General features: G+C 51.4%; 1 protein-coding gene across 4 annotated transcripts in view; it reads left to right on the top strand.

Moving 5' to 3' along the window:
- Positions 1 to 5,568, top strand: part of MPP2 (MAGUK p55 scaffold protein 2) — a 24,718-nt gene extending 19,150 nt beyond the window's left edge. For 2 of the 4 annotated variants that reach the window (XM_007455087.1, XM_007455086.1), the window contains 9 exons: positions 14 to 163; positions 515 to 742; positions 1,524 to 1,655; positions 1,750 to 1,855; positions 1,937 to 2,005; positions 2,214 to 2,375; positions 2,995 to 3,197; positions 3,524 to 3,652; positions 4,918 to 5,459. In XM_007455087.1, coding sequence (XP_007455149.1) covers positions 14 to 163; positions 515 to 742; positions 1,524 to 1,655; positions 1,750 to 1,855; positions 1,937 to 2,005; positions 2,214 to 2,375; positions 2,995 to 3,197; positions 3,524 to 3,652; positions 4,918 to 5,094 — 1,356 coding nt within the window. In that variant the 3' untranslated portion in view covers positions 5,095 to 5,459. Of the gene's footprint in view, positions 1 to 13; positions 164 to 514; positions 743 to 1,523; positions 1,656 to 1,749; positions 1,856 to 1,936; positions 2,006 to 2,213; positions 2,376 to 2,994; positions 3,198 to 3,523; positions 3,653 to 4,917 lie in introns of all 4 variants that reach the window. The other 2 variants (XM_007455089.1, XM_007455088.1) reach the window with 2 other exon arrangements.
- The last annotated feature ends 13,010 nt before the right edge of the window (positions 5,569 to 18,578 follow it).

The following is an 18,578-nucleotide window of genomic DNA, read 5'->3' as shown; positions in this document are numbered from 1 at the left end:
CCCGCCTCCCCAGTCCCTCCTGGAGACGCATGACTCTGTGGCCTCAAAGACCTATGAGACACCGCCCCCCAGCCCTGGCCTGGACCCCACGTTCAGCAACCAGCCCGTGCCTCCTGATGCGGTGCGCATGGTGGGCGTCCGCAAGACGGCTGGAGAGCATCTGGTGAGGGCGCTGGGCAGCGCCAGCGGTGGAATCTCGGGACGGGGGTGTTGAGAGTAACTGGCGGGGATCAAGTCTGGTCAGGAGAGGGCTGAAGATGAAGACGGGATCAGCTCTGCCCAGGGTCGGGCGCCAGCACACCCAGGAGACCGCAGACATTGTGACTCTCTCCATTCTGCCCACTTTCAGTCCACTGGTGCCCCTGTAGGTAAAGAATTTGGGCAGAAGATGGCAGAGAAGGTCGCTGTGAGGGCGGGGGTGGAAGGGTAGAATGGAGGGGCTCTTAAGAGACCCATTTGAAGATTCTGACTTGGAGCAGTTGGCGCCTCATCATACCCGCCCTCCGTTCCCCAGGGCGTGACATTCCGCGTGGAGGGTGGCGAGTTGGTGATCGCACGCATTCTGCACGGGGGCATGGTGGCTCAGCAAGGCCTACTACACGTGGGCGACATCATCAAGGAGGTGAACGGGCAGCCGGTGGGCAGCGACCCCCGCGCGCTGCAGGAGCTCCTGCGCAACGCCAGCGGCAGCGTTATCCTCAAGATCCTGCCCAGCTACCAGGAGCCCCATCTGCCCCGCCAGGTGGGCCCCTCCACCAAGCCCCTCGCCCAGCACAAGGCCCAAGGGGTGGCTGAGCTTCCCGGTGGCCAGGGTCACGGGCCTCCTGATGGGAGCCCCTCCTCGCCAGCCAGTGTAGTCAAAGCAAGAGGCGTCTGGCGAACGCGGCCACGTGTTTGCCAGTCTCAGGCACTCATGCGCACGTGTAAGGGATGTGCGCGCATCTAAAGCCTGGAGTACCTGAGTGTACAGATGAATTCCTGCATCGTGCGCAGCCCTCCGTGTGCCTACGTGTAGGCACGGGTGCCCAGAATTGGGTTATCATGTGTTCTATACAGCTGCCTTCATGTTGGTGGATTGTGGAGGTCTCGCTGCTCTGCTCACCTCTCCTATTGGCTGTCTAGCCTTTTGCCAGAGCCCTCTCCTCCGAGGGAGGGTGTAGGGGGATGGAGGGATCTTGCATTAGGTGCCAGGATCATGTTCCTTACCAGGTGATCCCACCTTCTTGGTGGGTAGGGCCAGGGCCCCAGGCCTGAGCAGATCCCCTATCCTGAGTCCTTTTGTTCTGGATGCAAAGGGAGGCTGGTACCAGGGAGGTGGACCAGGCAGGCCTGCGACATCATGCCTTTAGATGGGCAGTGCCAGGGTCTCTTTCATCTTTGTGAGGGGAGGGGGCAGAAGGTGAACTGTGTGACACTCCCACCCCCCCACACCCTCGGGGTAGGGGTGGCAACAGGAATGGGCATCGCCCCCTCCAGCCTTCCCCTGCTTCTTCCCTTGACCCTTTGCCAAATCCCTGGCCCAGGTATTTGTGAAATGCCACTTTGACTATGACCCAGCCAGAGACAGCCTTATCCCCTGCAAGGAAGCTGGCCTGCGCTTCAATGCTGGGGACCTGCTTCAGATTGTAAACCAGGACGACGCCAACTGGTGGCAGGTGAGCCCTGGGCACCCATGCTGTCTCTCCAGGTATGGTGTCGGGGGGCAGTGAGGGCTTACTCAGGCACATCTTTGTCCCACGGCCATTTCAGGCGTGCCACGTAGAAGGGGGCAGCGCTGGGCTCATCCCCAGTCAGCTACTGGAGGAGAAGCGGAAAGCCTTTGTCAAGCGGGACCTGGAGCTGACACCCACCTCAGGTACAGTCCTGCCCCCAGACCTCTAATCTGGGACCTGATGTGGCCCTGCCTGGCCTCACTTGCTCATCTCCTTACGGCCAGGGACCCTGTGCGGCAGCATTTCAGGAAAGAAAAAGAAGCGAATGATGTATTTGACCACCAAGAATGCAGGTGGGTGTTGGGGGCCCCCTTCCCCCATCCTCCTTCAGTGCTCCCTCCGTCCCCCTCATCTCCTGGTTCTGATGCTGCCAGTCCTGTCCCTAAGCCCTGCCCTGTTTTTCCCTCCTGCCCTTGGCCCCAGCCCTCTTATCCTTGGCCTCCCTGAGAGCCCAGCCCCACCCCCTTCACCTGATGAGCAGTGACATCTCCCTGTGTCCAGAGTTTGACCGCCATGAGTTGCTCATTTATGAGGAGGTGGCCCGCATGCCCCCCTTCCGCCGGAAAACCCTGGTGCTGATCGGGGCTCAGGGTGTGGGCCGGCGCAGCCTGAAGAACAAACTCATCATGTGGGATCCGGATCGCTATGGCACCACAGTGCCCTGTGAGTGGGGCCTGGGTCCTGCGGGTGGGAGGCAGGGAGCAGGGGCTGCCCTGGGGGCCAAGGCTGGGTCCACTGAATGGGCATCTGCGTAGGCCCCAGGTTAAGCGATACCTTTGGGTGTGAGGTGTGTGGTGCGCGCCCTCTGTGGGTGGATGTGGGAACTGCAGGCTGGGGAGGGCGAGGAACCATTGGCCACGTGGGTGGTGCTAGCCTTACCTTTCCTTCTCTCATGTTTCACTTGCTAAAAGCCCAGCTGGGAACCCATGTGAAACAGGGCTATGAGCTGTGTGTGGCCTTGTGGAAAAGAGGGCTTCTGGTGACAGAACCAGAGGCAGGAACCTGAGTGCTGACCCCGGGTCTGCTTGGCCTTGCTGTGTGGCTTTGGGCTGCATATTGCCCTCTCTGGGCTTCAGCCCTCCATCTGTAAGCACTGGGTTACAACAGTGATTTCTGAAGGTCCCCTCAGTATGGACGTTTCCAGTCTGTGGGTGCCAATGGTGAGGGTGAGGGCAAGGTGTGCGGGAAGGCAGCAGGGCTGCTTGGTGCAGGTAGAGCACGAGCACGTGTGTCTGAGGTGGTGTGGCCTGCCTGTGCCCATTCGGCCCCTCCTTCCCCCTAGACACGTCCCGGAGGCCCAAGGACTCAGAACGGGAAGGCCAGGGTTACAGCTTTGTGTCCCGTGCGGAGATGGAGGCTGACATCCGTGCTGGGCGATACCTGGAACATGGTGAATACGAGGGCAACCTGTATGGCACACGTATCGACTCCATCCGGGGTGTGGTCGCTGCCGGCCGGGTGTGTGTGCTGGATGTCAACCCCCAGGTACTGCCTGTCCTGCTCCTTCCCAGCCTGCTCAATACCTCTCTGGGTACTCTGCTTGCCCCCCAGTATTACCCCATATACTTCCAAGTACCCCCCTATAACCCCTCAACTACTGCTAGGGACCCAGCCCACCTAGAACCTCTTTCAGCCTCCTGGACCCCCAGTCACCCGATCCCTAGCCACCTGCCAGCTATTTTGCCATTCATCCCCAGGACTCATGTCCCAGAGCCCCAGGTCCACATTCTCATCTATTCCCAGGTACCTGTTCTCACCCCCATCACCCCAGATGTACATGGGGATAAACTCCTGACCTTGCTCTCCTGCAGGCAGTGAAGGTCCTGAGAACAGCTGAGTTTGTCCCTTATGTGGTGTTCATTGAGGCCCCTGACTTTGAGACCTTGCGAGCCATGAACCGGACGGCGCTGGAGAGTGGGGTGTCCACCAAGCAGCTCACGGTGAGGGCCTCTAAGGTGTGGTGGGGGCGGTCTAATGGCTGATTGGGGTGGTGTGGGGGGCCAGCCAGAGCCGAGGAAGAGAAGAAGGTGGTGTCGGGAAGGGGAGAGGCGCCCACCCGAGGTACCACTGAGGTGAGACTTGCGAATCCCACTTTACAGGTGTGGGAATGGAGGTCTGAGCGAGGAAGTGAAGTGTAGAGTCAGGGACACAGCTGGCCCGGGGCACGGGACCTTCTGCCAGGCCCCCTGCTCGGTCCACTCTGTGGGAACAGGGCTCCAGGGGAGCCCAGAGGGCCGGTGGGAGATCTGTGGGCAGAGGTGGGCTGTTTACAGCTGGGGGTAAGGCTGAAGGGAGGGAGGAGGCCGGAGCCTGGAAGGCTGCCTGGAGGGACCAGTTAGCATCAGGGAGGAGGCAGTGCAGGGAGGAGAGGCTTCAAGTCAGGTGTTGCAGGACTCCGGGGCACCCCTTTCCCACCAGGGACCCCTTGGAACAGCCTTCCCCAGCAGGTGTAGGGTTTGCAGAGCTCTGAACTCAGGGGTCCCTCTGCTGGCCACTTATGGTACTGTAGCTCTCAGGCCCCGGTCAGGGGCTCAGACCCAGGAGAAAGGTCGGGGCTGGGCTCCCCACTTCTGCAGCCTGCTCTGGCCACAAACAGGGCCTACTGGAGCCCCCGGGACACAGCTGGGTCAGTCCTAGAGCTCCTGCCTCGGCTTATGTAAGTCAGTATTCAAGTTCCCTTCCCATGCTTGCCCGTCCAGCTTGGGCTGTGTCTGGAGAGGGGGTTGCCTCGGGCCCTTGTGGGTGGCCCTAGGACCAGGTGTGGCAATTGCCTTTCAGGCTGTCTAGGTAAGGGGGCCTAGTCAGACTGAAGGGAGCTCTGGCAGACCCCGTTCAGCCATTGGCTGGCTGTGTGGCCTCTTTGTACGTCAGTTTTCTCTGTTGTAAATGAGAATAATTAGTCCTGCTTGCAGAGCTGTAGTGAAGATTACGCTGGTTGCCAAGTGTTTAGTGCAGTGCTTGGCACTTCCTAAAGGTTATTTCCTTCCTCCCTTCCCACCACCCATCTGTCTGTCCAGGGTTACAGGAGAGCTGCCTTGGGGCATGCAGGGAGGGGCTGCCGCCTCCCCAGCCAGGGTGTCTGTGCCTGCCATGGTTGGTACTTTGGGCATTGGGGAGGGGGCTAGATGGGGCAGGCTGTGGGTCCCCCTGACGCTGGGGGTGCCAGGGGGATACTGATGGGCGGGAGGCCCCCTTGTGCCGGCAGGAGGCGGACCTGAGACGGACAGTGGAGGAAAGCAGCCGCATCCAGAGGGGCTACGGTCATTACTTCGACCTCAGTCTGGTCAATAGCAACCTGGAGAGCACCTTCCGTGAACTCCAGGCCGCCTTGGAGAAGCTGCGCATGGAGCCCCAGTGGGTGCCCGTCAGCTGGGTGTACTGAGCCTGTTCTCCTGGACCTCGGCCCTCTGGGTTGTGACCTAGAACCCTGAATCCGTCCCCTTCCCAACCGTGAGCCCCACCCATGATCCTCAGCTCCCGTTCCCGGCGCTCTGGCTCTCCCTGGGTCATGGCCCTAAGACTGGCTTCAGCGCAGGAGGCGTGTGCACTGCCAGGGAGGTGAGTGTTCGTGGGGCACGTCTGTGCCCAGGTGCTACCCACTCCCGACGTTCATAGGCCACCAGATGTCCCTCGCTGAGGGCCGAGCCGTGCCCCGGAGTGTCGGAGTCGCCTCCATAATGTTCAGTCCAGAGAAGAGAAAAGCTGCTTTGGGACCATGTGGTCAGTAGGTACACTGCCCCCACCCCTCTCGCCAGTCAGTTTTTCTCCTCTGGACTGGCCACCCTGACCCCACTCCTGGGCTGCTCCTACTTCTCGCCCCTGCAGCCTAGGGGCAGGCCTTAGGCTGGTTCCCTGTGGCCAGGGGGCTATGTGGCCCCCTGGCAGCTAGGCAAGCCCCGGCGCGGTGCCAGCCTGGTGCCATCCCGAAGGCTGGAGGAGCCGAAGCACCAGCCAGTTGCCGCAGCCAGGGAGCAGCGCAGTTCTCTGCCCCCTCGGAACGGGGCTGGCTCCCGTCCTTCCCTCATGCACAGCTTTTCACTGCCGAAGTCTCTCCACAGACTTCTCCGATGTGCCCCTGACAGTCCAGCTCTGCTCCCCGTAGGGCAAGGGCGTCAGGGGCTGCGGGCTCAGCCCAGGCGGGGGTGGGCTGGAGGCCGAGCCCTGTGACGAGGAGCCTGACGGGAAGCTCCCAGCCCTCCGTGGCCCATGGTGGGGACGTGTCTGGGCTCCCTGTCCATGGTCAGTGTCCATTTTGGTCTCTGTGGCCGGGTCCAGGTGCCCACTCACATGAAGGCGGCCTGGGGGCTGGGGAAAGGGGGCATGGCCTTGGAGGATGTTTGCACCCCAGCAGACTCCCCGCACAACTCCAGGGGGCGCCATCCACACTGTAGTCTCCACAGCTTATGGTTCCGCAGGCTGCAGTGCCTGGTCTGTGTTTCTGCCACTGGTGTGTGTGTCAGGCTTAGTTTTTGGAGAGGGGAAGCAAAGGGTTGTTGTGCTTTGGAGGTCACTCTTTGGGGCCCTGTTTTCGGGCTCCCCATCAACCCCCCATTTCTTATGAGACCCTTATCCCAGATTCCAGAGGCTCGGCCTTCCCCAGATGTCTTCCTCCACTCTCCTGTTGTCCCCCGACCCTAAATGCCACCCTGCAGTCTTTGAGGAGGGCAGCTGTGTAAAATAGGAGAATCCCTTTTTTAAAAAGTATGCTGTCCTTGACTTCCCCAGACATCTCATCCCTCATCCTTCTCTGTGACCTGGGGTGAACCTGTCCTTGTAGGGGACCCCCCCCCATAACCCCACCCCCAGCCTTTGTGCTCCCCAGTTCTTCTGTCTAATCAGTCTTTGCTGCAGTGTCAGCCAAGCTGGCCCCTGAACCACTGTGTGCCCATTTCCTAGGGAAGGGGAGGGAGAAGAAACAGAATATTTATTACAAAGTCAGAAATATATTTATTATATTAGGGATCTCATTTGCATTTGCCTAGGATATGCAAATGAGATGTAAAGGTCAAGTCTACTTCCATCTCATTTGCATAGCTCTGCATCCGCTGTGCGGTCAGCTTTACGTTCCTCTTCTCCCTTTAGTCAATGTTCTTTTAATTTATCCTCAATTCAGCTCTCTCTTGCTTCACCCTCACCCTCAACCCAAGGGGACTGGGAGTGGGAGGAAAAGGGGGTGTTCTCGCCCTGGCTCAGGGCCATGGGGTTCTTTGTTCATACCCACGTCACCCAGGAGACTTGGGAATAGAGGCAGCTACCCCCTCCCCCTTGGTTAACCTCCACAGCACTCTGATTAGAAGACCATTCTCTTCGATAGGAGGTGGGGCTGGGCACCTTGCTGAAGAGTTGGCACATGGCCCTTGAGGGTGAAGCTCCAGTTACTGTTCTGGCACCTTCACTTCTGGTGATGCCTGTGGGTTGGGCCCCTCCTTTCCCGTCTCTATTCCTCTCTGAACAGCATTCTACCTCCCCTGCTTCACTCCGGGGACCCGTACTGGGTTGGAATGGGTGTGTGTGCCCACCGCGTTAGCCCTCGGCCTCCATCCTCCCTCTTCCCACTGTGGACGCTTGTACTGAGGAACCTCAGGATTATAGGACGCTGCCCCCCGTCCACACTCAGTCCCAGCCCAGCTGTGCTCCTCCTGTCCCCTCTTGAGCTTTCTCGCTGATTGGCTTTCTTTTCCTTTGATTAAATGTGAAAGCAAAGCTTCTGGGCTCTGTTTGTCTTTCACTGGGGTCGGGTGGATGGCTTTGGGAAAGGTTGAGAGTGGGGAGCACAGCATAGATGAGTCTGGAATGGAAGCTGGAGTGACATGTCTTGCGTTCTGTGATGTCTTCTGAAATTTCCCGTCTCGCCACTCCACACTCCCCACCCCCAGAAGATGCTCTTGCTAAATGCTTGTATCGAGGAGTCTGTGAGCATCCACGGGGGCCAGGGGACTCAGGGACCCCATGGCTAATCCACTCAGCTTCACCTGGAACTTGCTGTGTGGCCTTAGGCAGGTTCCTCTGCTTCTCTGGCCCTCAAGTTCATCCTCTGTAAAGTGTCATGGCCTCTCCCAGGACTACTGCTAGGATTGATTCTAGGTGCTTAACAACAAGGGCCATAGAGAGCTGGTTGAAATGTCACCCCGATGTCACTATGGGTGTGTGGTTGAGGGGTCAGCCTTCCTTCCCACCTGAGTTCCTCAGGGGAGCCCAGAATGCTCACTGAGGATTCTCAAGAGGGGGCTTTGGCTGTTCCCCTTCTCTCTGTGATGACCAGGTGTGGAACTGGCCCCCTTCCTTTGACTTGCCCCCAAACATCCGTTCACACAGGGACGAGTGTGGGGCTAACTTGACTGGTGATTTGGAGGCAGCCATAGGGGTTTATATCACCCACCTGACAGCCCTGATGAGACTTTAGACCTGAATATTAAACACCCCAATTCTGAAATGTCCCTTGACCATTCCCAGCACATAGAATGTTTTCCTGGCCAATTTTTTCTTCTTGGGTCCCCCTGCTTCCCTCCATGGTTCTGGGCCCGCTCCTGCTTTTTTCTCTCATTTCTGGACAACGTTCTCCCCATGTCCTGGGGCACCCCCGGAAACTCAATATTTCTTTACTATACCAGCAACTCCACACTTGTAATTCTGTCCTAATCCAGTGGTTCTCAACTCTGGTCTCACATTAAAATTGCCTGTGGGGTTAAAAAATACAATTGCCTGGACCCCAAGCCAGAGCAAAGGAAAGGAAAGGCTAAGAGCTTAGCAACTGAACAACTGAATAACACCTCAGCAACTGAACAACTTTATTATTCATTTCTTTCTCACAACACAACTGATGGAGATTAGGTGGCACTCCTTGCAGTGATTCAGGGATCCAGACTCCCTAGTCACGGGGCCCTGGATTACTGCAAGTGAAGCTGGGAAATGTAGTCTTTCTTGGTGCTCCAGAAGAGGAAACAGGATCTAACCAGGACATGGGTTTGAGCCCTGGTCCGGGAAGATCCCACATGCTGTGGAGCGACTAAGCCTGTGCGCCACAACTACTGAGCCTGTGCTCTAGAGACCGCGAGCCACAACTTCTGAGCCCATGTGCCACAACTACTGAAGCCCATGCCCGTGCTCCGCAACAAGAGAAGCCACCGCAAAGAGAAGCCCACGCACCGCAACCAAGAGCAGCCCAGCTCACTGCAACAAGAGGAATCCCGTGCGCAGCAACGGAGACCCAACACAGCCAAAAAAAAAAATTGAAAAAACCCACATTAAATAAATTAATTAATTAAAGCTCCCCAGATGATTCTAATGTGTAGCCAAGTTTGCCAACCACTGTGCATCTATTTTGGACATAACTTTGTGGTGTGGGGAATTTCCTTTTAGTCCCAAACTGGCATCAGTTTTTCCTAATAGAGACAGTTAAATTTCTAAAAGGAATTCTGCCAGTTTTTTTTTAAAATCCTTTTTCCCTCTTGGCACAGTAGCAGGTGGTTAGTAGGGCAGAAAGGATTCTTATCACACTATATGTTGGGAAGACTGGCCTAGAGGGGCAAGGGCTTTGTCTAATGTCACACAGAAAGTTGTTGGCAGAGCTGGAACCAGGCTCTTGGACTCTTGGCTCCCAGCCAGGCTTCCCTGCCATGCTGCCTTCCAGAGATGGAGGGGGATTGATTAGAAATGGGGGTAGGGTTGTGCTTGCGGAAGGAGGCACTGTTGGAGGAGAAACATGGGCTAAGAAAGGGAACCACGAGGGATCGCGTGGGCTCCCTTGCCATCCCCAGATTCAGCTCCTCAAGAGACCCAGGGGGTCGAGGGCATCACCTTTAGACAAGCTCACTGGCCCGGCTTCCTCCGGGCTGGGTTTGGTGGGGACCACAGAGTTCTGGGAGAGACAAGTGTAGGCCATGCCAGCTGGTAAGGAGGGCCATCTAGCTTGTTCCATTGATCTGTTTAGCCTAATTGCCATGATCAGAGTTGTAATTCTTTAGAAACTTCTGTTTTACTATCTAGTAAGGAAAGTTTCCAATTACTCTCTTTTTTATTTATTATTTTTAAAATAAATTTATTTATTTATATTTTTGGCTGCGTTGGGTCTTCGTTGCTGCTCACGGGCTTTCTCTAGTTGTGGTGAGCGGGGCTTACTGTTCGTTGCGACACGCGGGCTTCTCATTGTCGTGGCTTCTCTTGTTGCGGAGCACCAGCTCCAGGAGCGAGGGCCTCAGTAGTTGTGGCATGCGGGCTCAGTAGTTGTGGCTCTCGGGCTCTAGAGAACAGGCTCAGTAGTTGTGGCGCACTGGCTTAGTTGCTCCGCGGCATGTGGGATCAGACCAGAGCTCGAACCCGTGTCCCCTGCATTGGCAGGCGGATTCTCAACCACTGCGCCACCAGGGAAGTCCCTGTGGCTGTAACTTTTGCAGTTTGCGGTGTGACAGCAAAGCTGGCACAGATTTTTTTCCTTCTTCACAGTCTCCTGGATAGATTTGTTCTTACACCGTTTGATTTTTTTCTTTCCTTTTTTTTTTGTTTTGTTTTGTTTGTTTTTTCGCCGTGTGGCTTGTGGGATCTTAGTTCCCTGACTAGGGATGGAACGGGGCCCCCTGCAGCGAAAGCTCGGAGTTCTAACCATTGGGCCACCAGGGAATTCCCTTTCTTCCCTTTTGAAGTTGAGCACTTCCACCTTTTCCCTTAAAGGAAGCACGTTACGGCTTCTCTGTGGCAGATCCAAATTGCCAGCATCACTTCTCTGGTGCTTTGGGGCGATTTTGAGTAAAATAAAAGTTACTTGAACACAAAGCGCTGTGGTAGCAAGACAGTCGATCTAACTTAGAGGGCTACTAAGTGACTATCAGGTGAAATGCACTGGACAAAGGAATGATGCGTGTCCTGGGTAGGACAGAGTGGGACAGTGAGAGGTTTCATCACTCTACTCAAAATGGCACACAATTTGGGGACTTCCCTGGTGGCGCAGTGGTTAAGAACCTGCCTGTCAATGTAGGTGACACGGGTTCGAGCCCTGGTCTGGGAAGTTCCCACATGCTGCGGAGCAACTAAGCCCGTGTGCCACAACTACTGAAGCCCGTGTGCCTAGAGCCTGCGCACCGCCACAAAGAGTAGCCCCTGCTCGTGGCAACTAAAGAAAGCACGGGCACAGCAATGAAGACCCAATTCAGCCAAAATTAAATAAATTTATTTATTTTTAAAAAATGGCATGGGGGCTTCCCTGGTGGCTCAGTGGTTGAGAGTCCGCCTGTCGATGCCGGGGACACGGGTTCGTGCCCCGGTCCGGGAAGATCCCACATGCCGCGGAGCGGCTGGGCCTGTGAGCCATGGCCGCTGAGCCTGCGCGTCCGGAGGCTGTGCCCTGCAACGGGAGAGGCCACAACAGTGAGAGGCCCGCGTACCGAAAAAAAAAAAAAAGGCACGCAATTTGAAACTTATAAGTTGTTTATTTCTGGAGTTTTCCATTTAATGTTTTTGGACTACGGTTGCCCATGGGTAACTGAAAGCACCGATAAGCGGGGACTGCTGTATTCATTCAACAATTATCTACTGAGCACTTTTGAACAAGGCGGGGTCCCTACATCCAGAGGCCCAGAGTTTATGGGAGCAGATAGGAAGAGGGTCCTGATCAGGACTCGGTAATGAGAAGCTGTTACGGCAGCACCAAGAAATGGCTCCTCAGTCAGTCCATGGGAGCATCAAAAAGCATTTCCAAGAGGTGTTGATGCCGGAACGAATTCTCAAACATACGGGGATGTTTGCTAAGTGGATGAATAAATGCTTGTTGCACACTGAAAAGGAATTGGTATTTTGGTAATATTTTTGATATTGAATTTCTTTTTCTACTCCAGAATCCTGGCTATGAGTGTGTGTGCACATGTGTGAGGGGAGGTGGTGGTCGTGGGGTTTTTGCTTAAGGCACGGATCACCTAATTCCCCACTACCTTCCGTTTACAAATTTCCAAGTTAGTAAGGGAGCATCCCTCCCCTTAGTCTGTCATGCTACCTTGGCTTAGGGCCAGACTTAAGATACTCAGACTTGCCAGATTAGAATACTGCCCCTTTTTTTGCCTACTGGGGGGCTAAGGTGTGTCCTCATATACTGTACTTAATGCAGAAAATAAAGCTGTGTTCTCTAAAGAGGGACACAAGACTGGGAGGAAACGAGAATATAATAAGCCAACCTCTGAAATGTTATGCTGCCTTTAGCTCTTGTTTCTTCTCTGCTACACGGACTCCTGGGCCAGTGGGTCCACAGCGTCTGTTACCTTGTACACATTAAGACTCCCAAACCCTATTTTCAACTGCTCATGAGACATAGCTTCACCTGGATGGACTTCTTAGAGATTTTCCAAGACCCAAATCCACAGTTGCACGTGCCTGCTGTTCACTTTCTATGTGACTCTCCAAGAACCCCATGGACCCCCTTGGGACACTGTGGTCATTGTTTATGTGGCTCCCCGCCCTCCATAACCAGGAGTTCCTAGAGGGCAGAGGCCAAGCTTTCTTGTCCTTTGGCACAAGGCTTAGTACAATTATATCAACCAAAACCCATTTATTTGAATAAATGAATACTATCAGCTGACATCTGTTGACATTTTCTTCCCTTAAAAATTATGAGTTGGGAATGGCCTCTGAATTTCTGAACAGGAAAGGACTTTATAAGATGCAGTGTCATGTCATTTTACATGGAGGAAGTGGACCCTGTGTGTGTTAAGTTTTGAACCCTGAAACCGGTTAGGAACAGAGGCTTCATTCTCTTTATCACCACTAGCTTAGTCAAACGTCAGCATAAATTCATGATGAAGGATCTAGAAACAACTTAAAGTATGAGCTTTCTGGGACAGCACAAAAGGATAAAGGTAAATTTGGCCCAAATTAGACAAACTTTAAACACACACACACAAACAATCCCAGCTACAGCCCCACACCTGGGAGGGGTCCCGTCAACTAGAGGGATGTTTCGATCTACTTGTTAATTTCAATAATGACTGTAATCGTTCTGAATAACAGATTGATAGACATTTTCAGGACTCTTGGCATGAGTGAGTTAGAAAATTATTTTAGGCTAAGGAATCAAGGAGAAAAGCTATTGGGAAGTGAGACCGAGCCTGAGGAAGAATGTATGGAGAGTTGCCAGAAGATGGAGCTGACGATTAAGAGAGTTCATTGAAGCCACTTAACCAAGGTCATCTTTCAGTTGGTGGGAGTCCAGCTCACGAGAGCAGCCAAATATCCTCGAAAAAGGCCATGCTGGAGCCACAGTGCACTGTGGGAACCAGATGTGCCAGGTGTGAGGTATGAGTGTGCACCTCTGACCACCATCCCCACCTAAGGAGGAGAAAGTGCAGCATCTGGATGTTTATATCTGTATCCTCTCTTATTTCATGTTTGCAAGTCTTGGCACAGTGCCTGACAATTTCAGAAATTATCTAAGTGTTTAAGGCTGTTTCTACCCATTTTTTTCAGGGCTTGGTTTTCCTTCCAGAAACAGATCTTCCTCTCTGCAGTTTCTTATAAACCTGCCTTTATACTGTGTAGTATTGGTACCCAAGTGTTGGTCTGTGGACCATTTCTTCTGTATCAAGTGAGAAAATTAAGTACAAGAGGATAGTTTATAATTAAGCTGAATATATCTAATGTTAAGGATTACCCTTTATTCTGATGTGGTGACTGTGAATTTTATTTCGTCACATGCTGGTGTAAGAAACACCCCATTATTTTTCTAACTTGAATAAAATCTTTCCCTGAGTGCCTGCTCACCAGAGTGGAAAGAAATGATATCTCAATCCTGTTTTGGAAGGCTTCTTCCCTTCCCTAGAGTTACATAAAAATCTAAGGGCCTTACATGGTGCCTGGAAAATGGGAGTCAGGGTTTTAGTGCAGACAGAGTGAACAAGGTACCTTGTGCTCTTAAACAATGAGATCCTATGTGAAACATTTTTTATTGCATTGCTGGGCTTGTGGGAAGGGAAATCTCAAAGAGGTACAAAACAAAAGAAAACAGCCCTCTTAGGCATGGTGAGTGGACAGGAAAGGTGGAGTTGTCCTAAAGGAAAATGCCAATATTAGCATCTTATTTGGTAAGTTAAACATAAAGGCAGGTTCAAGGTAAGATAACCTGAGATTCTGGTAAGTTAGGGACCTGGTTCCAAGTTGGTATCTTTATCCTGGACCCGTCCTCACAGAAGCAAATGCAACTCGTTTCTGGAGGAAGGTATCCTCAATTTCAGCCCCCAGATTTTCCATAGATTCATCCAAACATGAGCTCACAACAAGAGATCACAAAATTCAGAGAAACAGACCACCACGAGCAACAGTCAACATAAACAACAACATATTTATGTGTCCAAGGACTTCTGATATTAGGCACAAAATGTAAACTAACCACGTGCGTGTAAATGTTTAATGAAATAAAAGATGGCATTACAAAAATTAACAAGCAAGAAGACACTAGAATGGACAGTGAGTTTTGAAGGAGAACCATCCAGAACTTATAGAAATAAAAATACAATGATTAAAACAAAAACTAATTGGAGGGGGTTAACAGCAAATCAAACACAACTGAAAAGAGATGAATGAACCAGAAAGTTGCTCCCCTAAGTATGGTCCTTGGATTAGCAGCAGCATCAGCCTGGGAGCTTGTTAGAAATGCAGCTCTCAGGCCCCATCCAGAGCTACTGCATCAGATTTGCAGTTTAACAAGATTCCTTGGTAATTAATAGGCATTTTCAAGTTTAAGAAGTGCTAAACTAGAAGATAGAGCTGAAGAAATTATATAGAATGAAGAACAGAGATAAGGAGAAGGGAAATATGAAAGAGAGGGTAAGAGATATGGCAGTTATAAAGACAAGGTCTAAAAAAATTTTATCCTGGTCAATGGAGACATTAAAAAAAATGGAGTATAGATAAATATTTGAAGAGAATTTTCCAGAACTGATGAAAGGCATGAATCCACAGATGTAAGGATTTACACCAAACAAGAAAAATTTACTCATGGTCAGGAGTAAAACTGCAGAACACCAGTACAAGTAGAAAGCAGTCTGAGAAAAAAGATCACATCACTCAGTCTGACGGCAGACTTCTCAACAACAACACTTATAGCTAGAAGGCAAAACAAAAGTATTTCCAAAATGCTGAGAGAGAATGGCTGTAAACCTAGAATTGTATACCCAGCAAAACTCTTTCAAGAATTTTTATGAAGTAGAGCTTTTCAGATAAAAACTGACAGAGTTTACCACTAACATGACTTTTTAAAAAGAAAATCTGAAATGTAAGAATCTAAGTAAACATTGTCTGTGTAAGATTGCAATTAACACTAATGTCTAGTTAGTACCTTCCTACAAAGAAAATTCTAGGCCCAGATGCCTTCACTGACGAAGTCTACCAAACATATGAAAAAGAAATATTACCAATTCTATACAAACTCTTCCAGAAAATTGAAGAGGAGGGATCACTTCTCAGCTTACCCTGATACCAAAACCAGGCAGAGAACTTAACAAGAAAAGAAAACTACATACCAGTACTGACCAAGTCAAGTTAATCCCAACTTGGCTTAATGTTAGAAAATCAAAGAATAGAGTCATATTTGCAGACTAAAAAAGAAAAAACATATAATCATCTCAATAGTTGTTGAAAAATCATTGATAAAATCAACATCAATTTCTGATTAAAAAAAGCTCAGTAAACTAGGACTAGAAGGAAAATATCTCAACCTGGTAAAGGGTCTCTATGAAAAACATATATAGATATAGATATAGATATAGATATAGATATAGATATATAGATATAGATATATTCTTTTTCAGTTTCTTTTCCATTCTAGGTTATTACAAGATACTGAATATAGTTCCTTGTGCTATATGGTAGGTCCTTGTTGTTTATCTCTTTTCTATGTAGTAGTGCGTATCTGTTAATCCCGAACTCCTAATTTATCCCTTCCCCACTCTTCCCCTTTTGTAACCAAAAGATTGTAGAAAATCTCTCTTCAATAGGCCTCAGTGGATTAGGATCATAACATCCAATTCTTTGTCTAGGGGTCGATTAGGGAAGGACTATCTTAAAACATTCATTTTCCCATCGACACTCTCTTTGTTGTTAAAATATTTCTTTAAAAGAAACTAATGGCCGGATAAAGGGTAGTTTATTATTATAGCTAATATCCCAATTTGGCAAAACAGAACTTTAGCAATGCTGATGTTCCCCTAATTTTTACCTCTCAGCAAGTTACCGGGCTGGAAACCCTTGCTCTTGGGATGGGTGAGCAGCGGCTTATTGCAATTCTTTTGTTCAAGGGCCTCTCACAGGTACACAAGATCACAGAGCTGAAGATGTGGGTGTACAAATATAAAACCAAGGTGTATCAAGATGGGGGACTGCAGAGTGGCAGCTGGCGAGGGAGTAGACTTCTTCCCCTGCCCAGGAGGGTGGCGCTGGGCCAGCACTGTGGCAGCACTGGGAACTAGGACAGTGTGCCAGGGTCTATGAAGGATGCTTGAGTATCTAATAAATCCATGGAAACTTGGAATCCAGTGGATGCCAATCCTAGGCTGCCTTGGAGAGAGCTCTGCTTCACAAAAGACATAGATCTCTTTAGCAGGCACATGGTCTGAAATCAGGCAAGGGGTGGGACTGGGATGACCCAGCTGAGCATTCCTGGTCCCCCAAAAGCTCTGGCTGCTGTAGGTGACAGGCTGAGAGGACAGGAAGTTTCTTTCCCTTCTGAGAAGCCCCTGTTCTCACCAGCCTCCAGCTGAGGGATTTCTCATGGGGGAAGCCTGCTTTGGAGGAACTTCTGGGGTCTCTAAGACAACCTGAAACTTGCTAATTCCTACGTCCCCCCAAATCTGGGCACACACTGTGCCCAGATCCTGGGCAGAGTCCCTAGAGCTCAGACTCAGGTCTCCCTTTCCACTCAGAAGGTAGGAAGTGCTCACGACTTCACTCCCCGGGGAACTGGCTGCCACCTTCTGGTGAGTTTCCCTTGCATCTTCAGACCGGCTCCACCTTGCCCAGCCCCCTAGGCCCTCATTCCATAGGCATTACGGGTGGTTTCTCCTCCCACACCCACTGGGATGGGTGCAGAGGCTGGTGAGGACTTTGAGAAATGCTGACTGATAGGCCCTGGTGGGGGTGAAACTGGTACTGCCATTTCTCAAAGCTGTTTAGCAATGGGTATCAGTAACTTCAGAACTGTTCACACCCTCCGACCTGGCACTTCCACATATGCACATCCTTCTCAAAGAAGTCTCCAGGTGCAGGCAAAGCTATGTGCCTAGATTCACCATGCTGTTTATTATAACAAAAGTAGAAACAAATTAAATATCTAGTGAGAGAGAACTGAAATAAACTGAAGCATACCAATCGGAAATATTATGCTGCTGGTCAACATTTAATTTATAAAAGGTTTGTAAAAACATTATGCAAAAACATGCTTATGATATGACAATTAAGTGGGAAAAGCAGGATGTAAAGTTATATGTACAAAATAATTTGTAAAAGCACATCAGCAAGTGATGTGGAGAAAAAAGACTGGAAAGAAATACAACAAATTGCAGTAATTTTGTCTTTGGGTAGTGGTGAGATGATGGGTGATATGTTTTCTTCCTTTTATCCCCCCATCTTTCTAGGTTTTGTATATTGAGCAGCCCCCAGTTCATTTTTCAAAAACCCAGTAGTTCTGTTATTCTACCTTCCCTCCGCCCACTCCAGGGGACCAAACTCCAGGTCACCGTCAGGTTCCCCTTAGGGTCCTGCCCTGTCCCCTCCCTCCTCCCTTTTAGATACCTACCTCCACCTGCACCCTGTGTTTTCCTACCCCCTCCCCAGCTCTCAGAACCCACAGGTAGTCAACCCTTTCTTGACAAGGAAGGAGCCGTGCTTTTTTCCATCCTCCTTCCGAATCTGGAATGCATGGCTAGGTAAGGAGATCAGAAAGACAACCGCTCCCTGCCAGTCCTGGGCTCACCCCTTCCAATGTGCCCTTGACCTGGGACTGGACTCGGGCAGGTCATGGTGTCATGGTGTCATGGGCAGAGCAGGTCCTATAGGGGGCAGGGGGGAGACTCCACACACCAAATGTAGACTCTCTAAACTGGAGGGGCCTGAGAGCTCAACCAGCCCACTGGTGCTCAGCCTCAAGAGTTAGAATCCCCAGTGCACTTTTTAGAAATGCAGAGTCCCGGGCCCAGCCTCAGAGATGGTTTTTGTAGTTCTTTTCTTTTCTGTTTTTTTTAAATTGTTTTTGGCTTCGTTGCTGCGTGTGGGCTTTCTCTAGTTGCGGCGAGTGGGGGCTACTCTTCAGTGCGGTGCGCAGACTTCTCATCGCGGTGGCTTCTCTTGTTGCGGAGCATGGGCTCTAGGCGCATGGGCTTCAGTAGTTGTGGCGCACGGGCTTAGTTGCTCCGCGGCATGTGGGATCTTCCCGGACCAGGGATCTAACCTGTGTCCCCTGTGTTGGCAGGCAGATTCTTAACTACTGCACCACCAGGGAAGTTCCGTTCTGGTAGTTCTTGATGGGGCCCACGAATTATCTTTTTAACCAGCTTCCTGAAGGACTGGGATGCAGGAGATTCACAGCCCAGCTTTGAGAAATCAGAATCCGGTCTAACCCAGCAGTCTCCCTCCTCCTCACCAGCTTATGTAGGAGAACTTGACCTTACGTCTGAGGATGGAAGGAAGGGAAGAGAAGGTGGGGTCTGGAGGGGGAGTTAGGAGCGGCCTGTGACTGGGCACCCAGGCCCAGGGGAGTTCCTGTAGCAGAAAGAAACTCGGATCAGACCCCCTGAGCCCTACCTGGCCCCTTGAGGGTTCAGCGGCTGCACGCTTTGCCCAGGAATGTGACCATCTTGGGGAGGTCCCCGTCTGCAGCTGGAACCGTGAAGCCACCAC

This window comes from Lipotes vexillifer, unplaced genomic scaffold (assembly GCF_000442215.2).
Source record: "Lipotes vexillifer unplaced genomic scaffold, Lipotes_vexillifer_v1.1 scaffold1639, whole genome shotgun sequence".
NCBI classification, from domain to species: Eukaryota; Metazoa; Chordata; class Mammalia; order Artiodactyla; family Lipotidae; genus Lipotes; species Lipotes vexillifer.
This window is presented reverse-complemented; position numbering and strand designations above follow the sequence as displayed.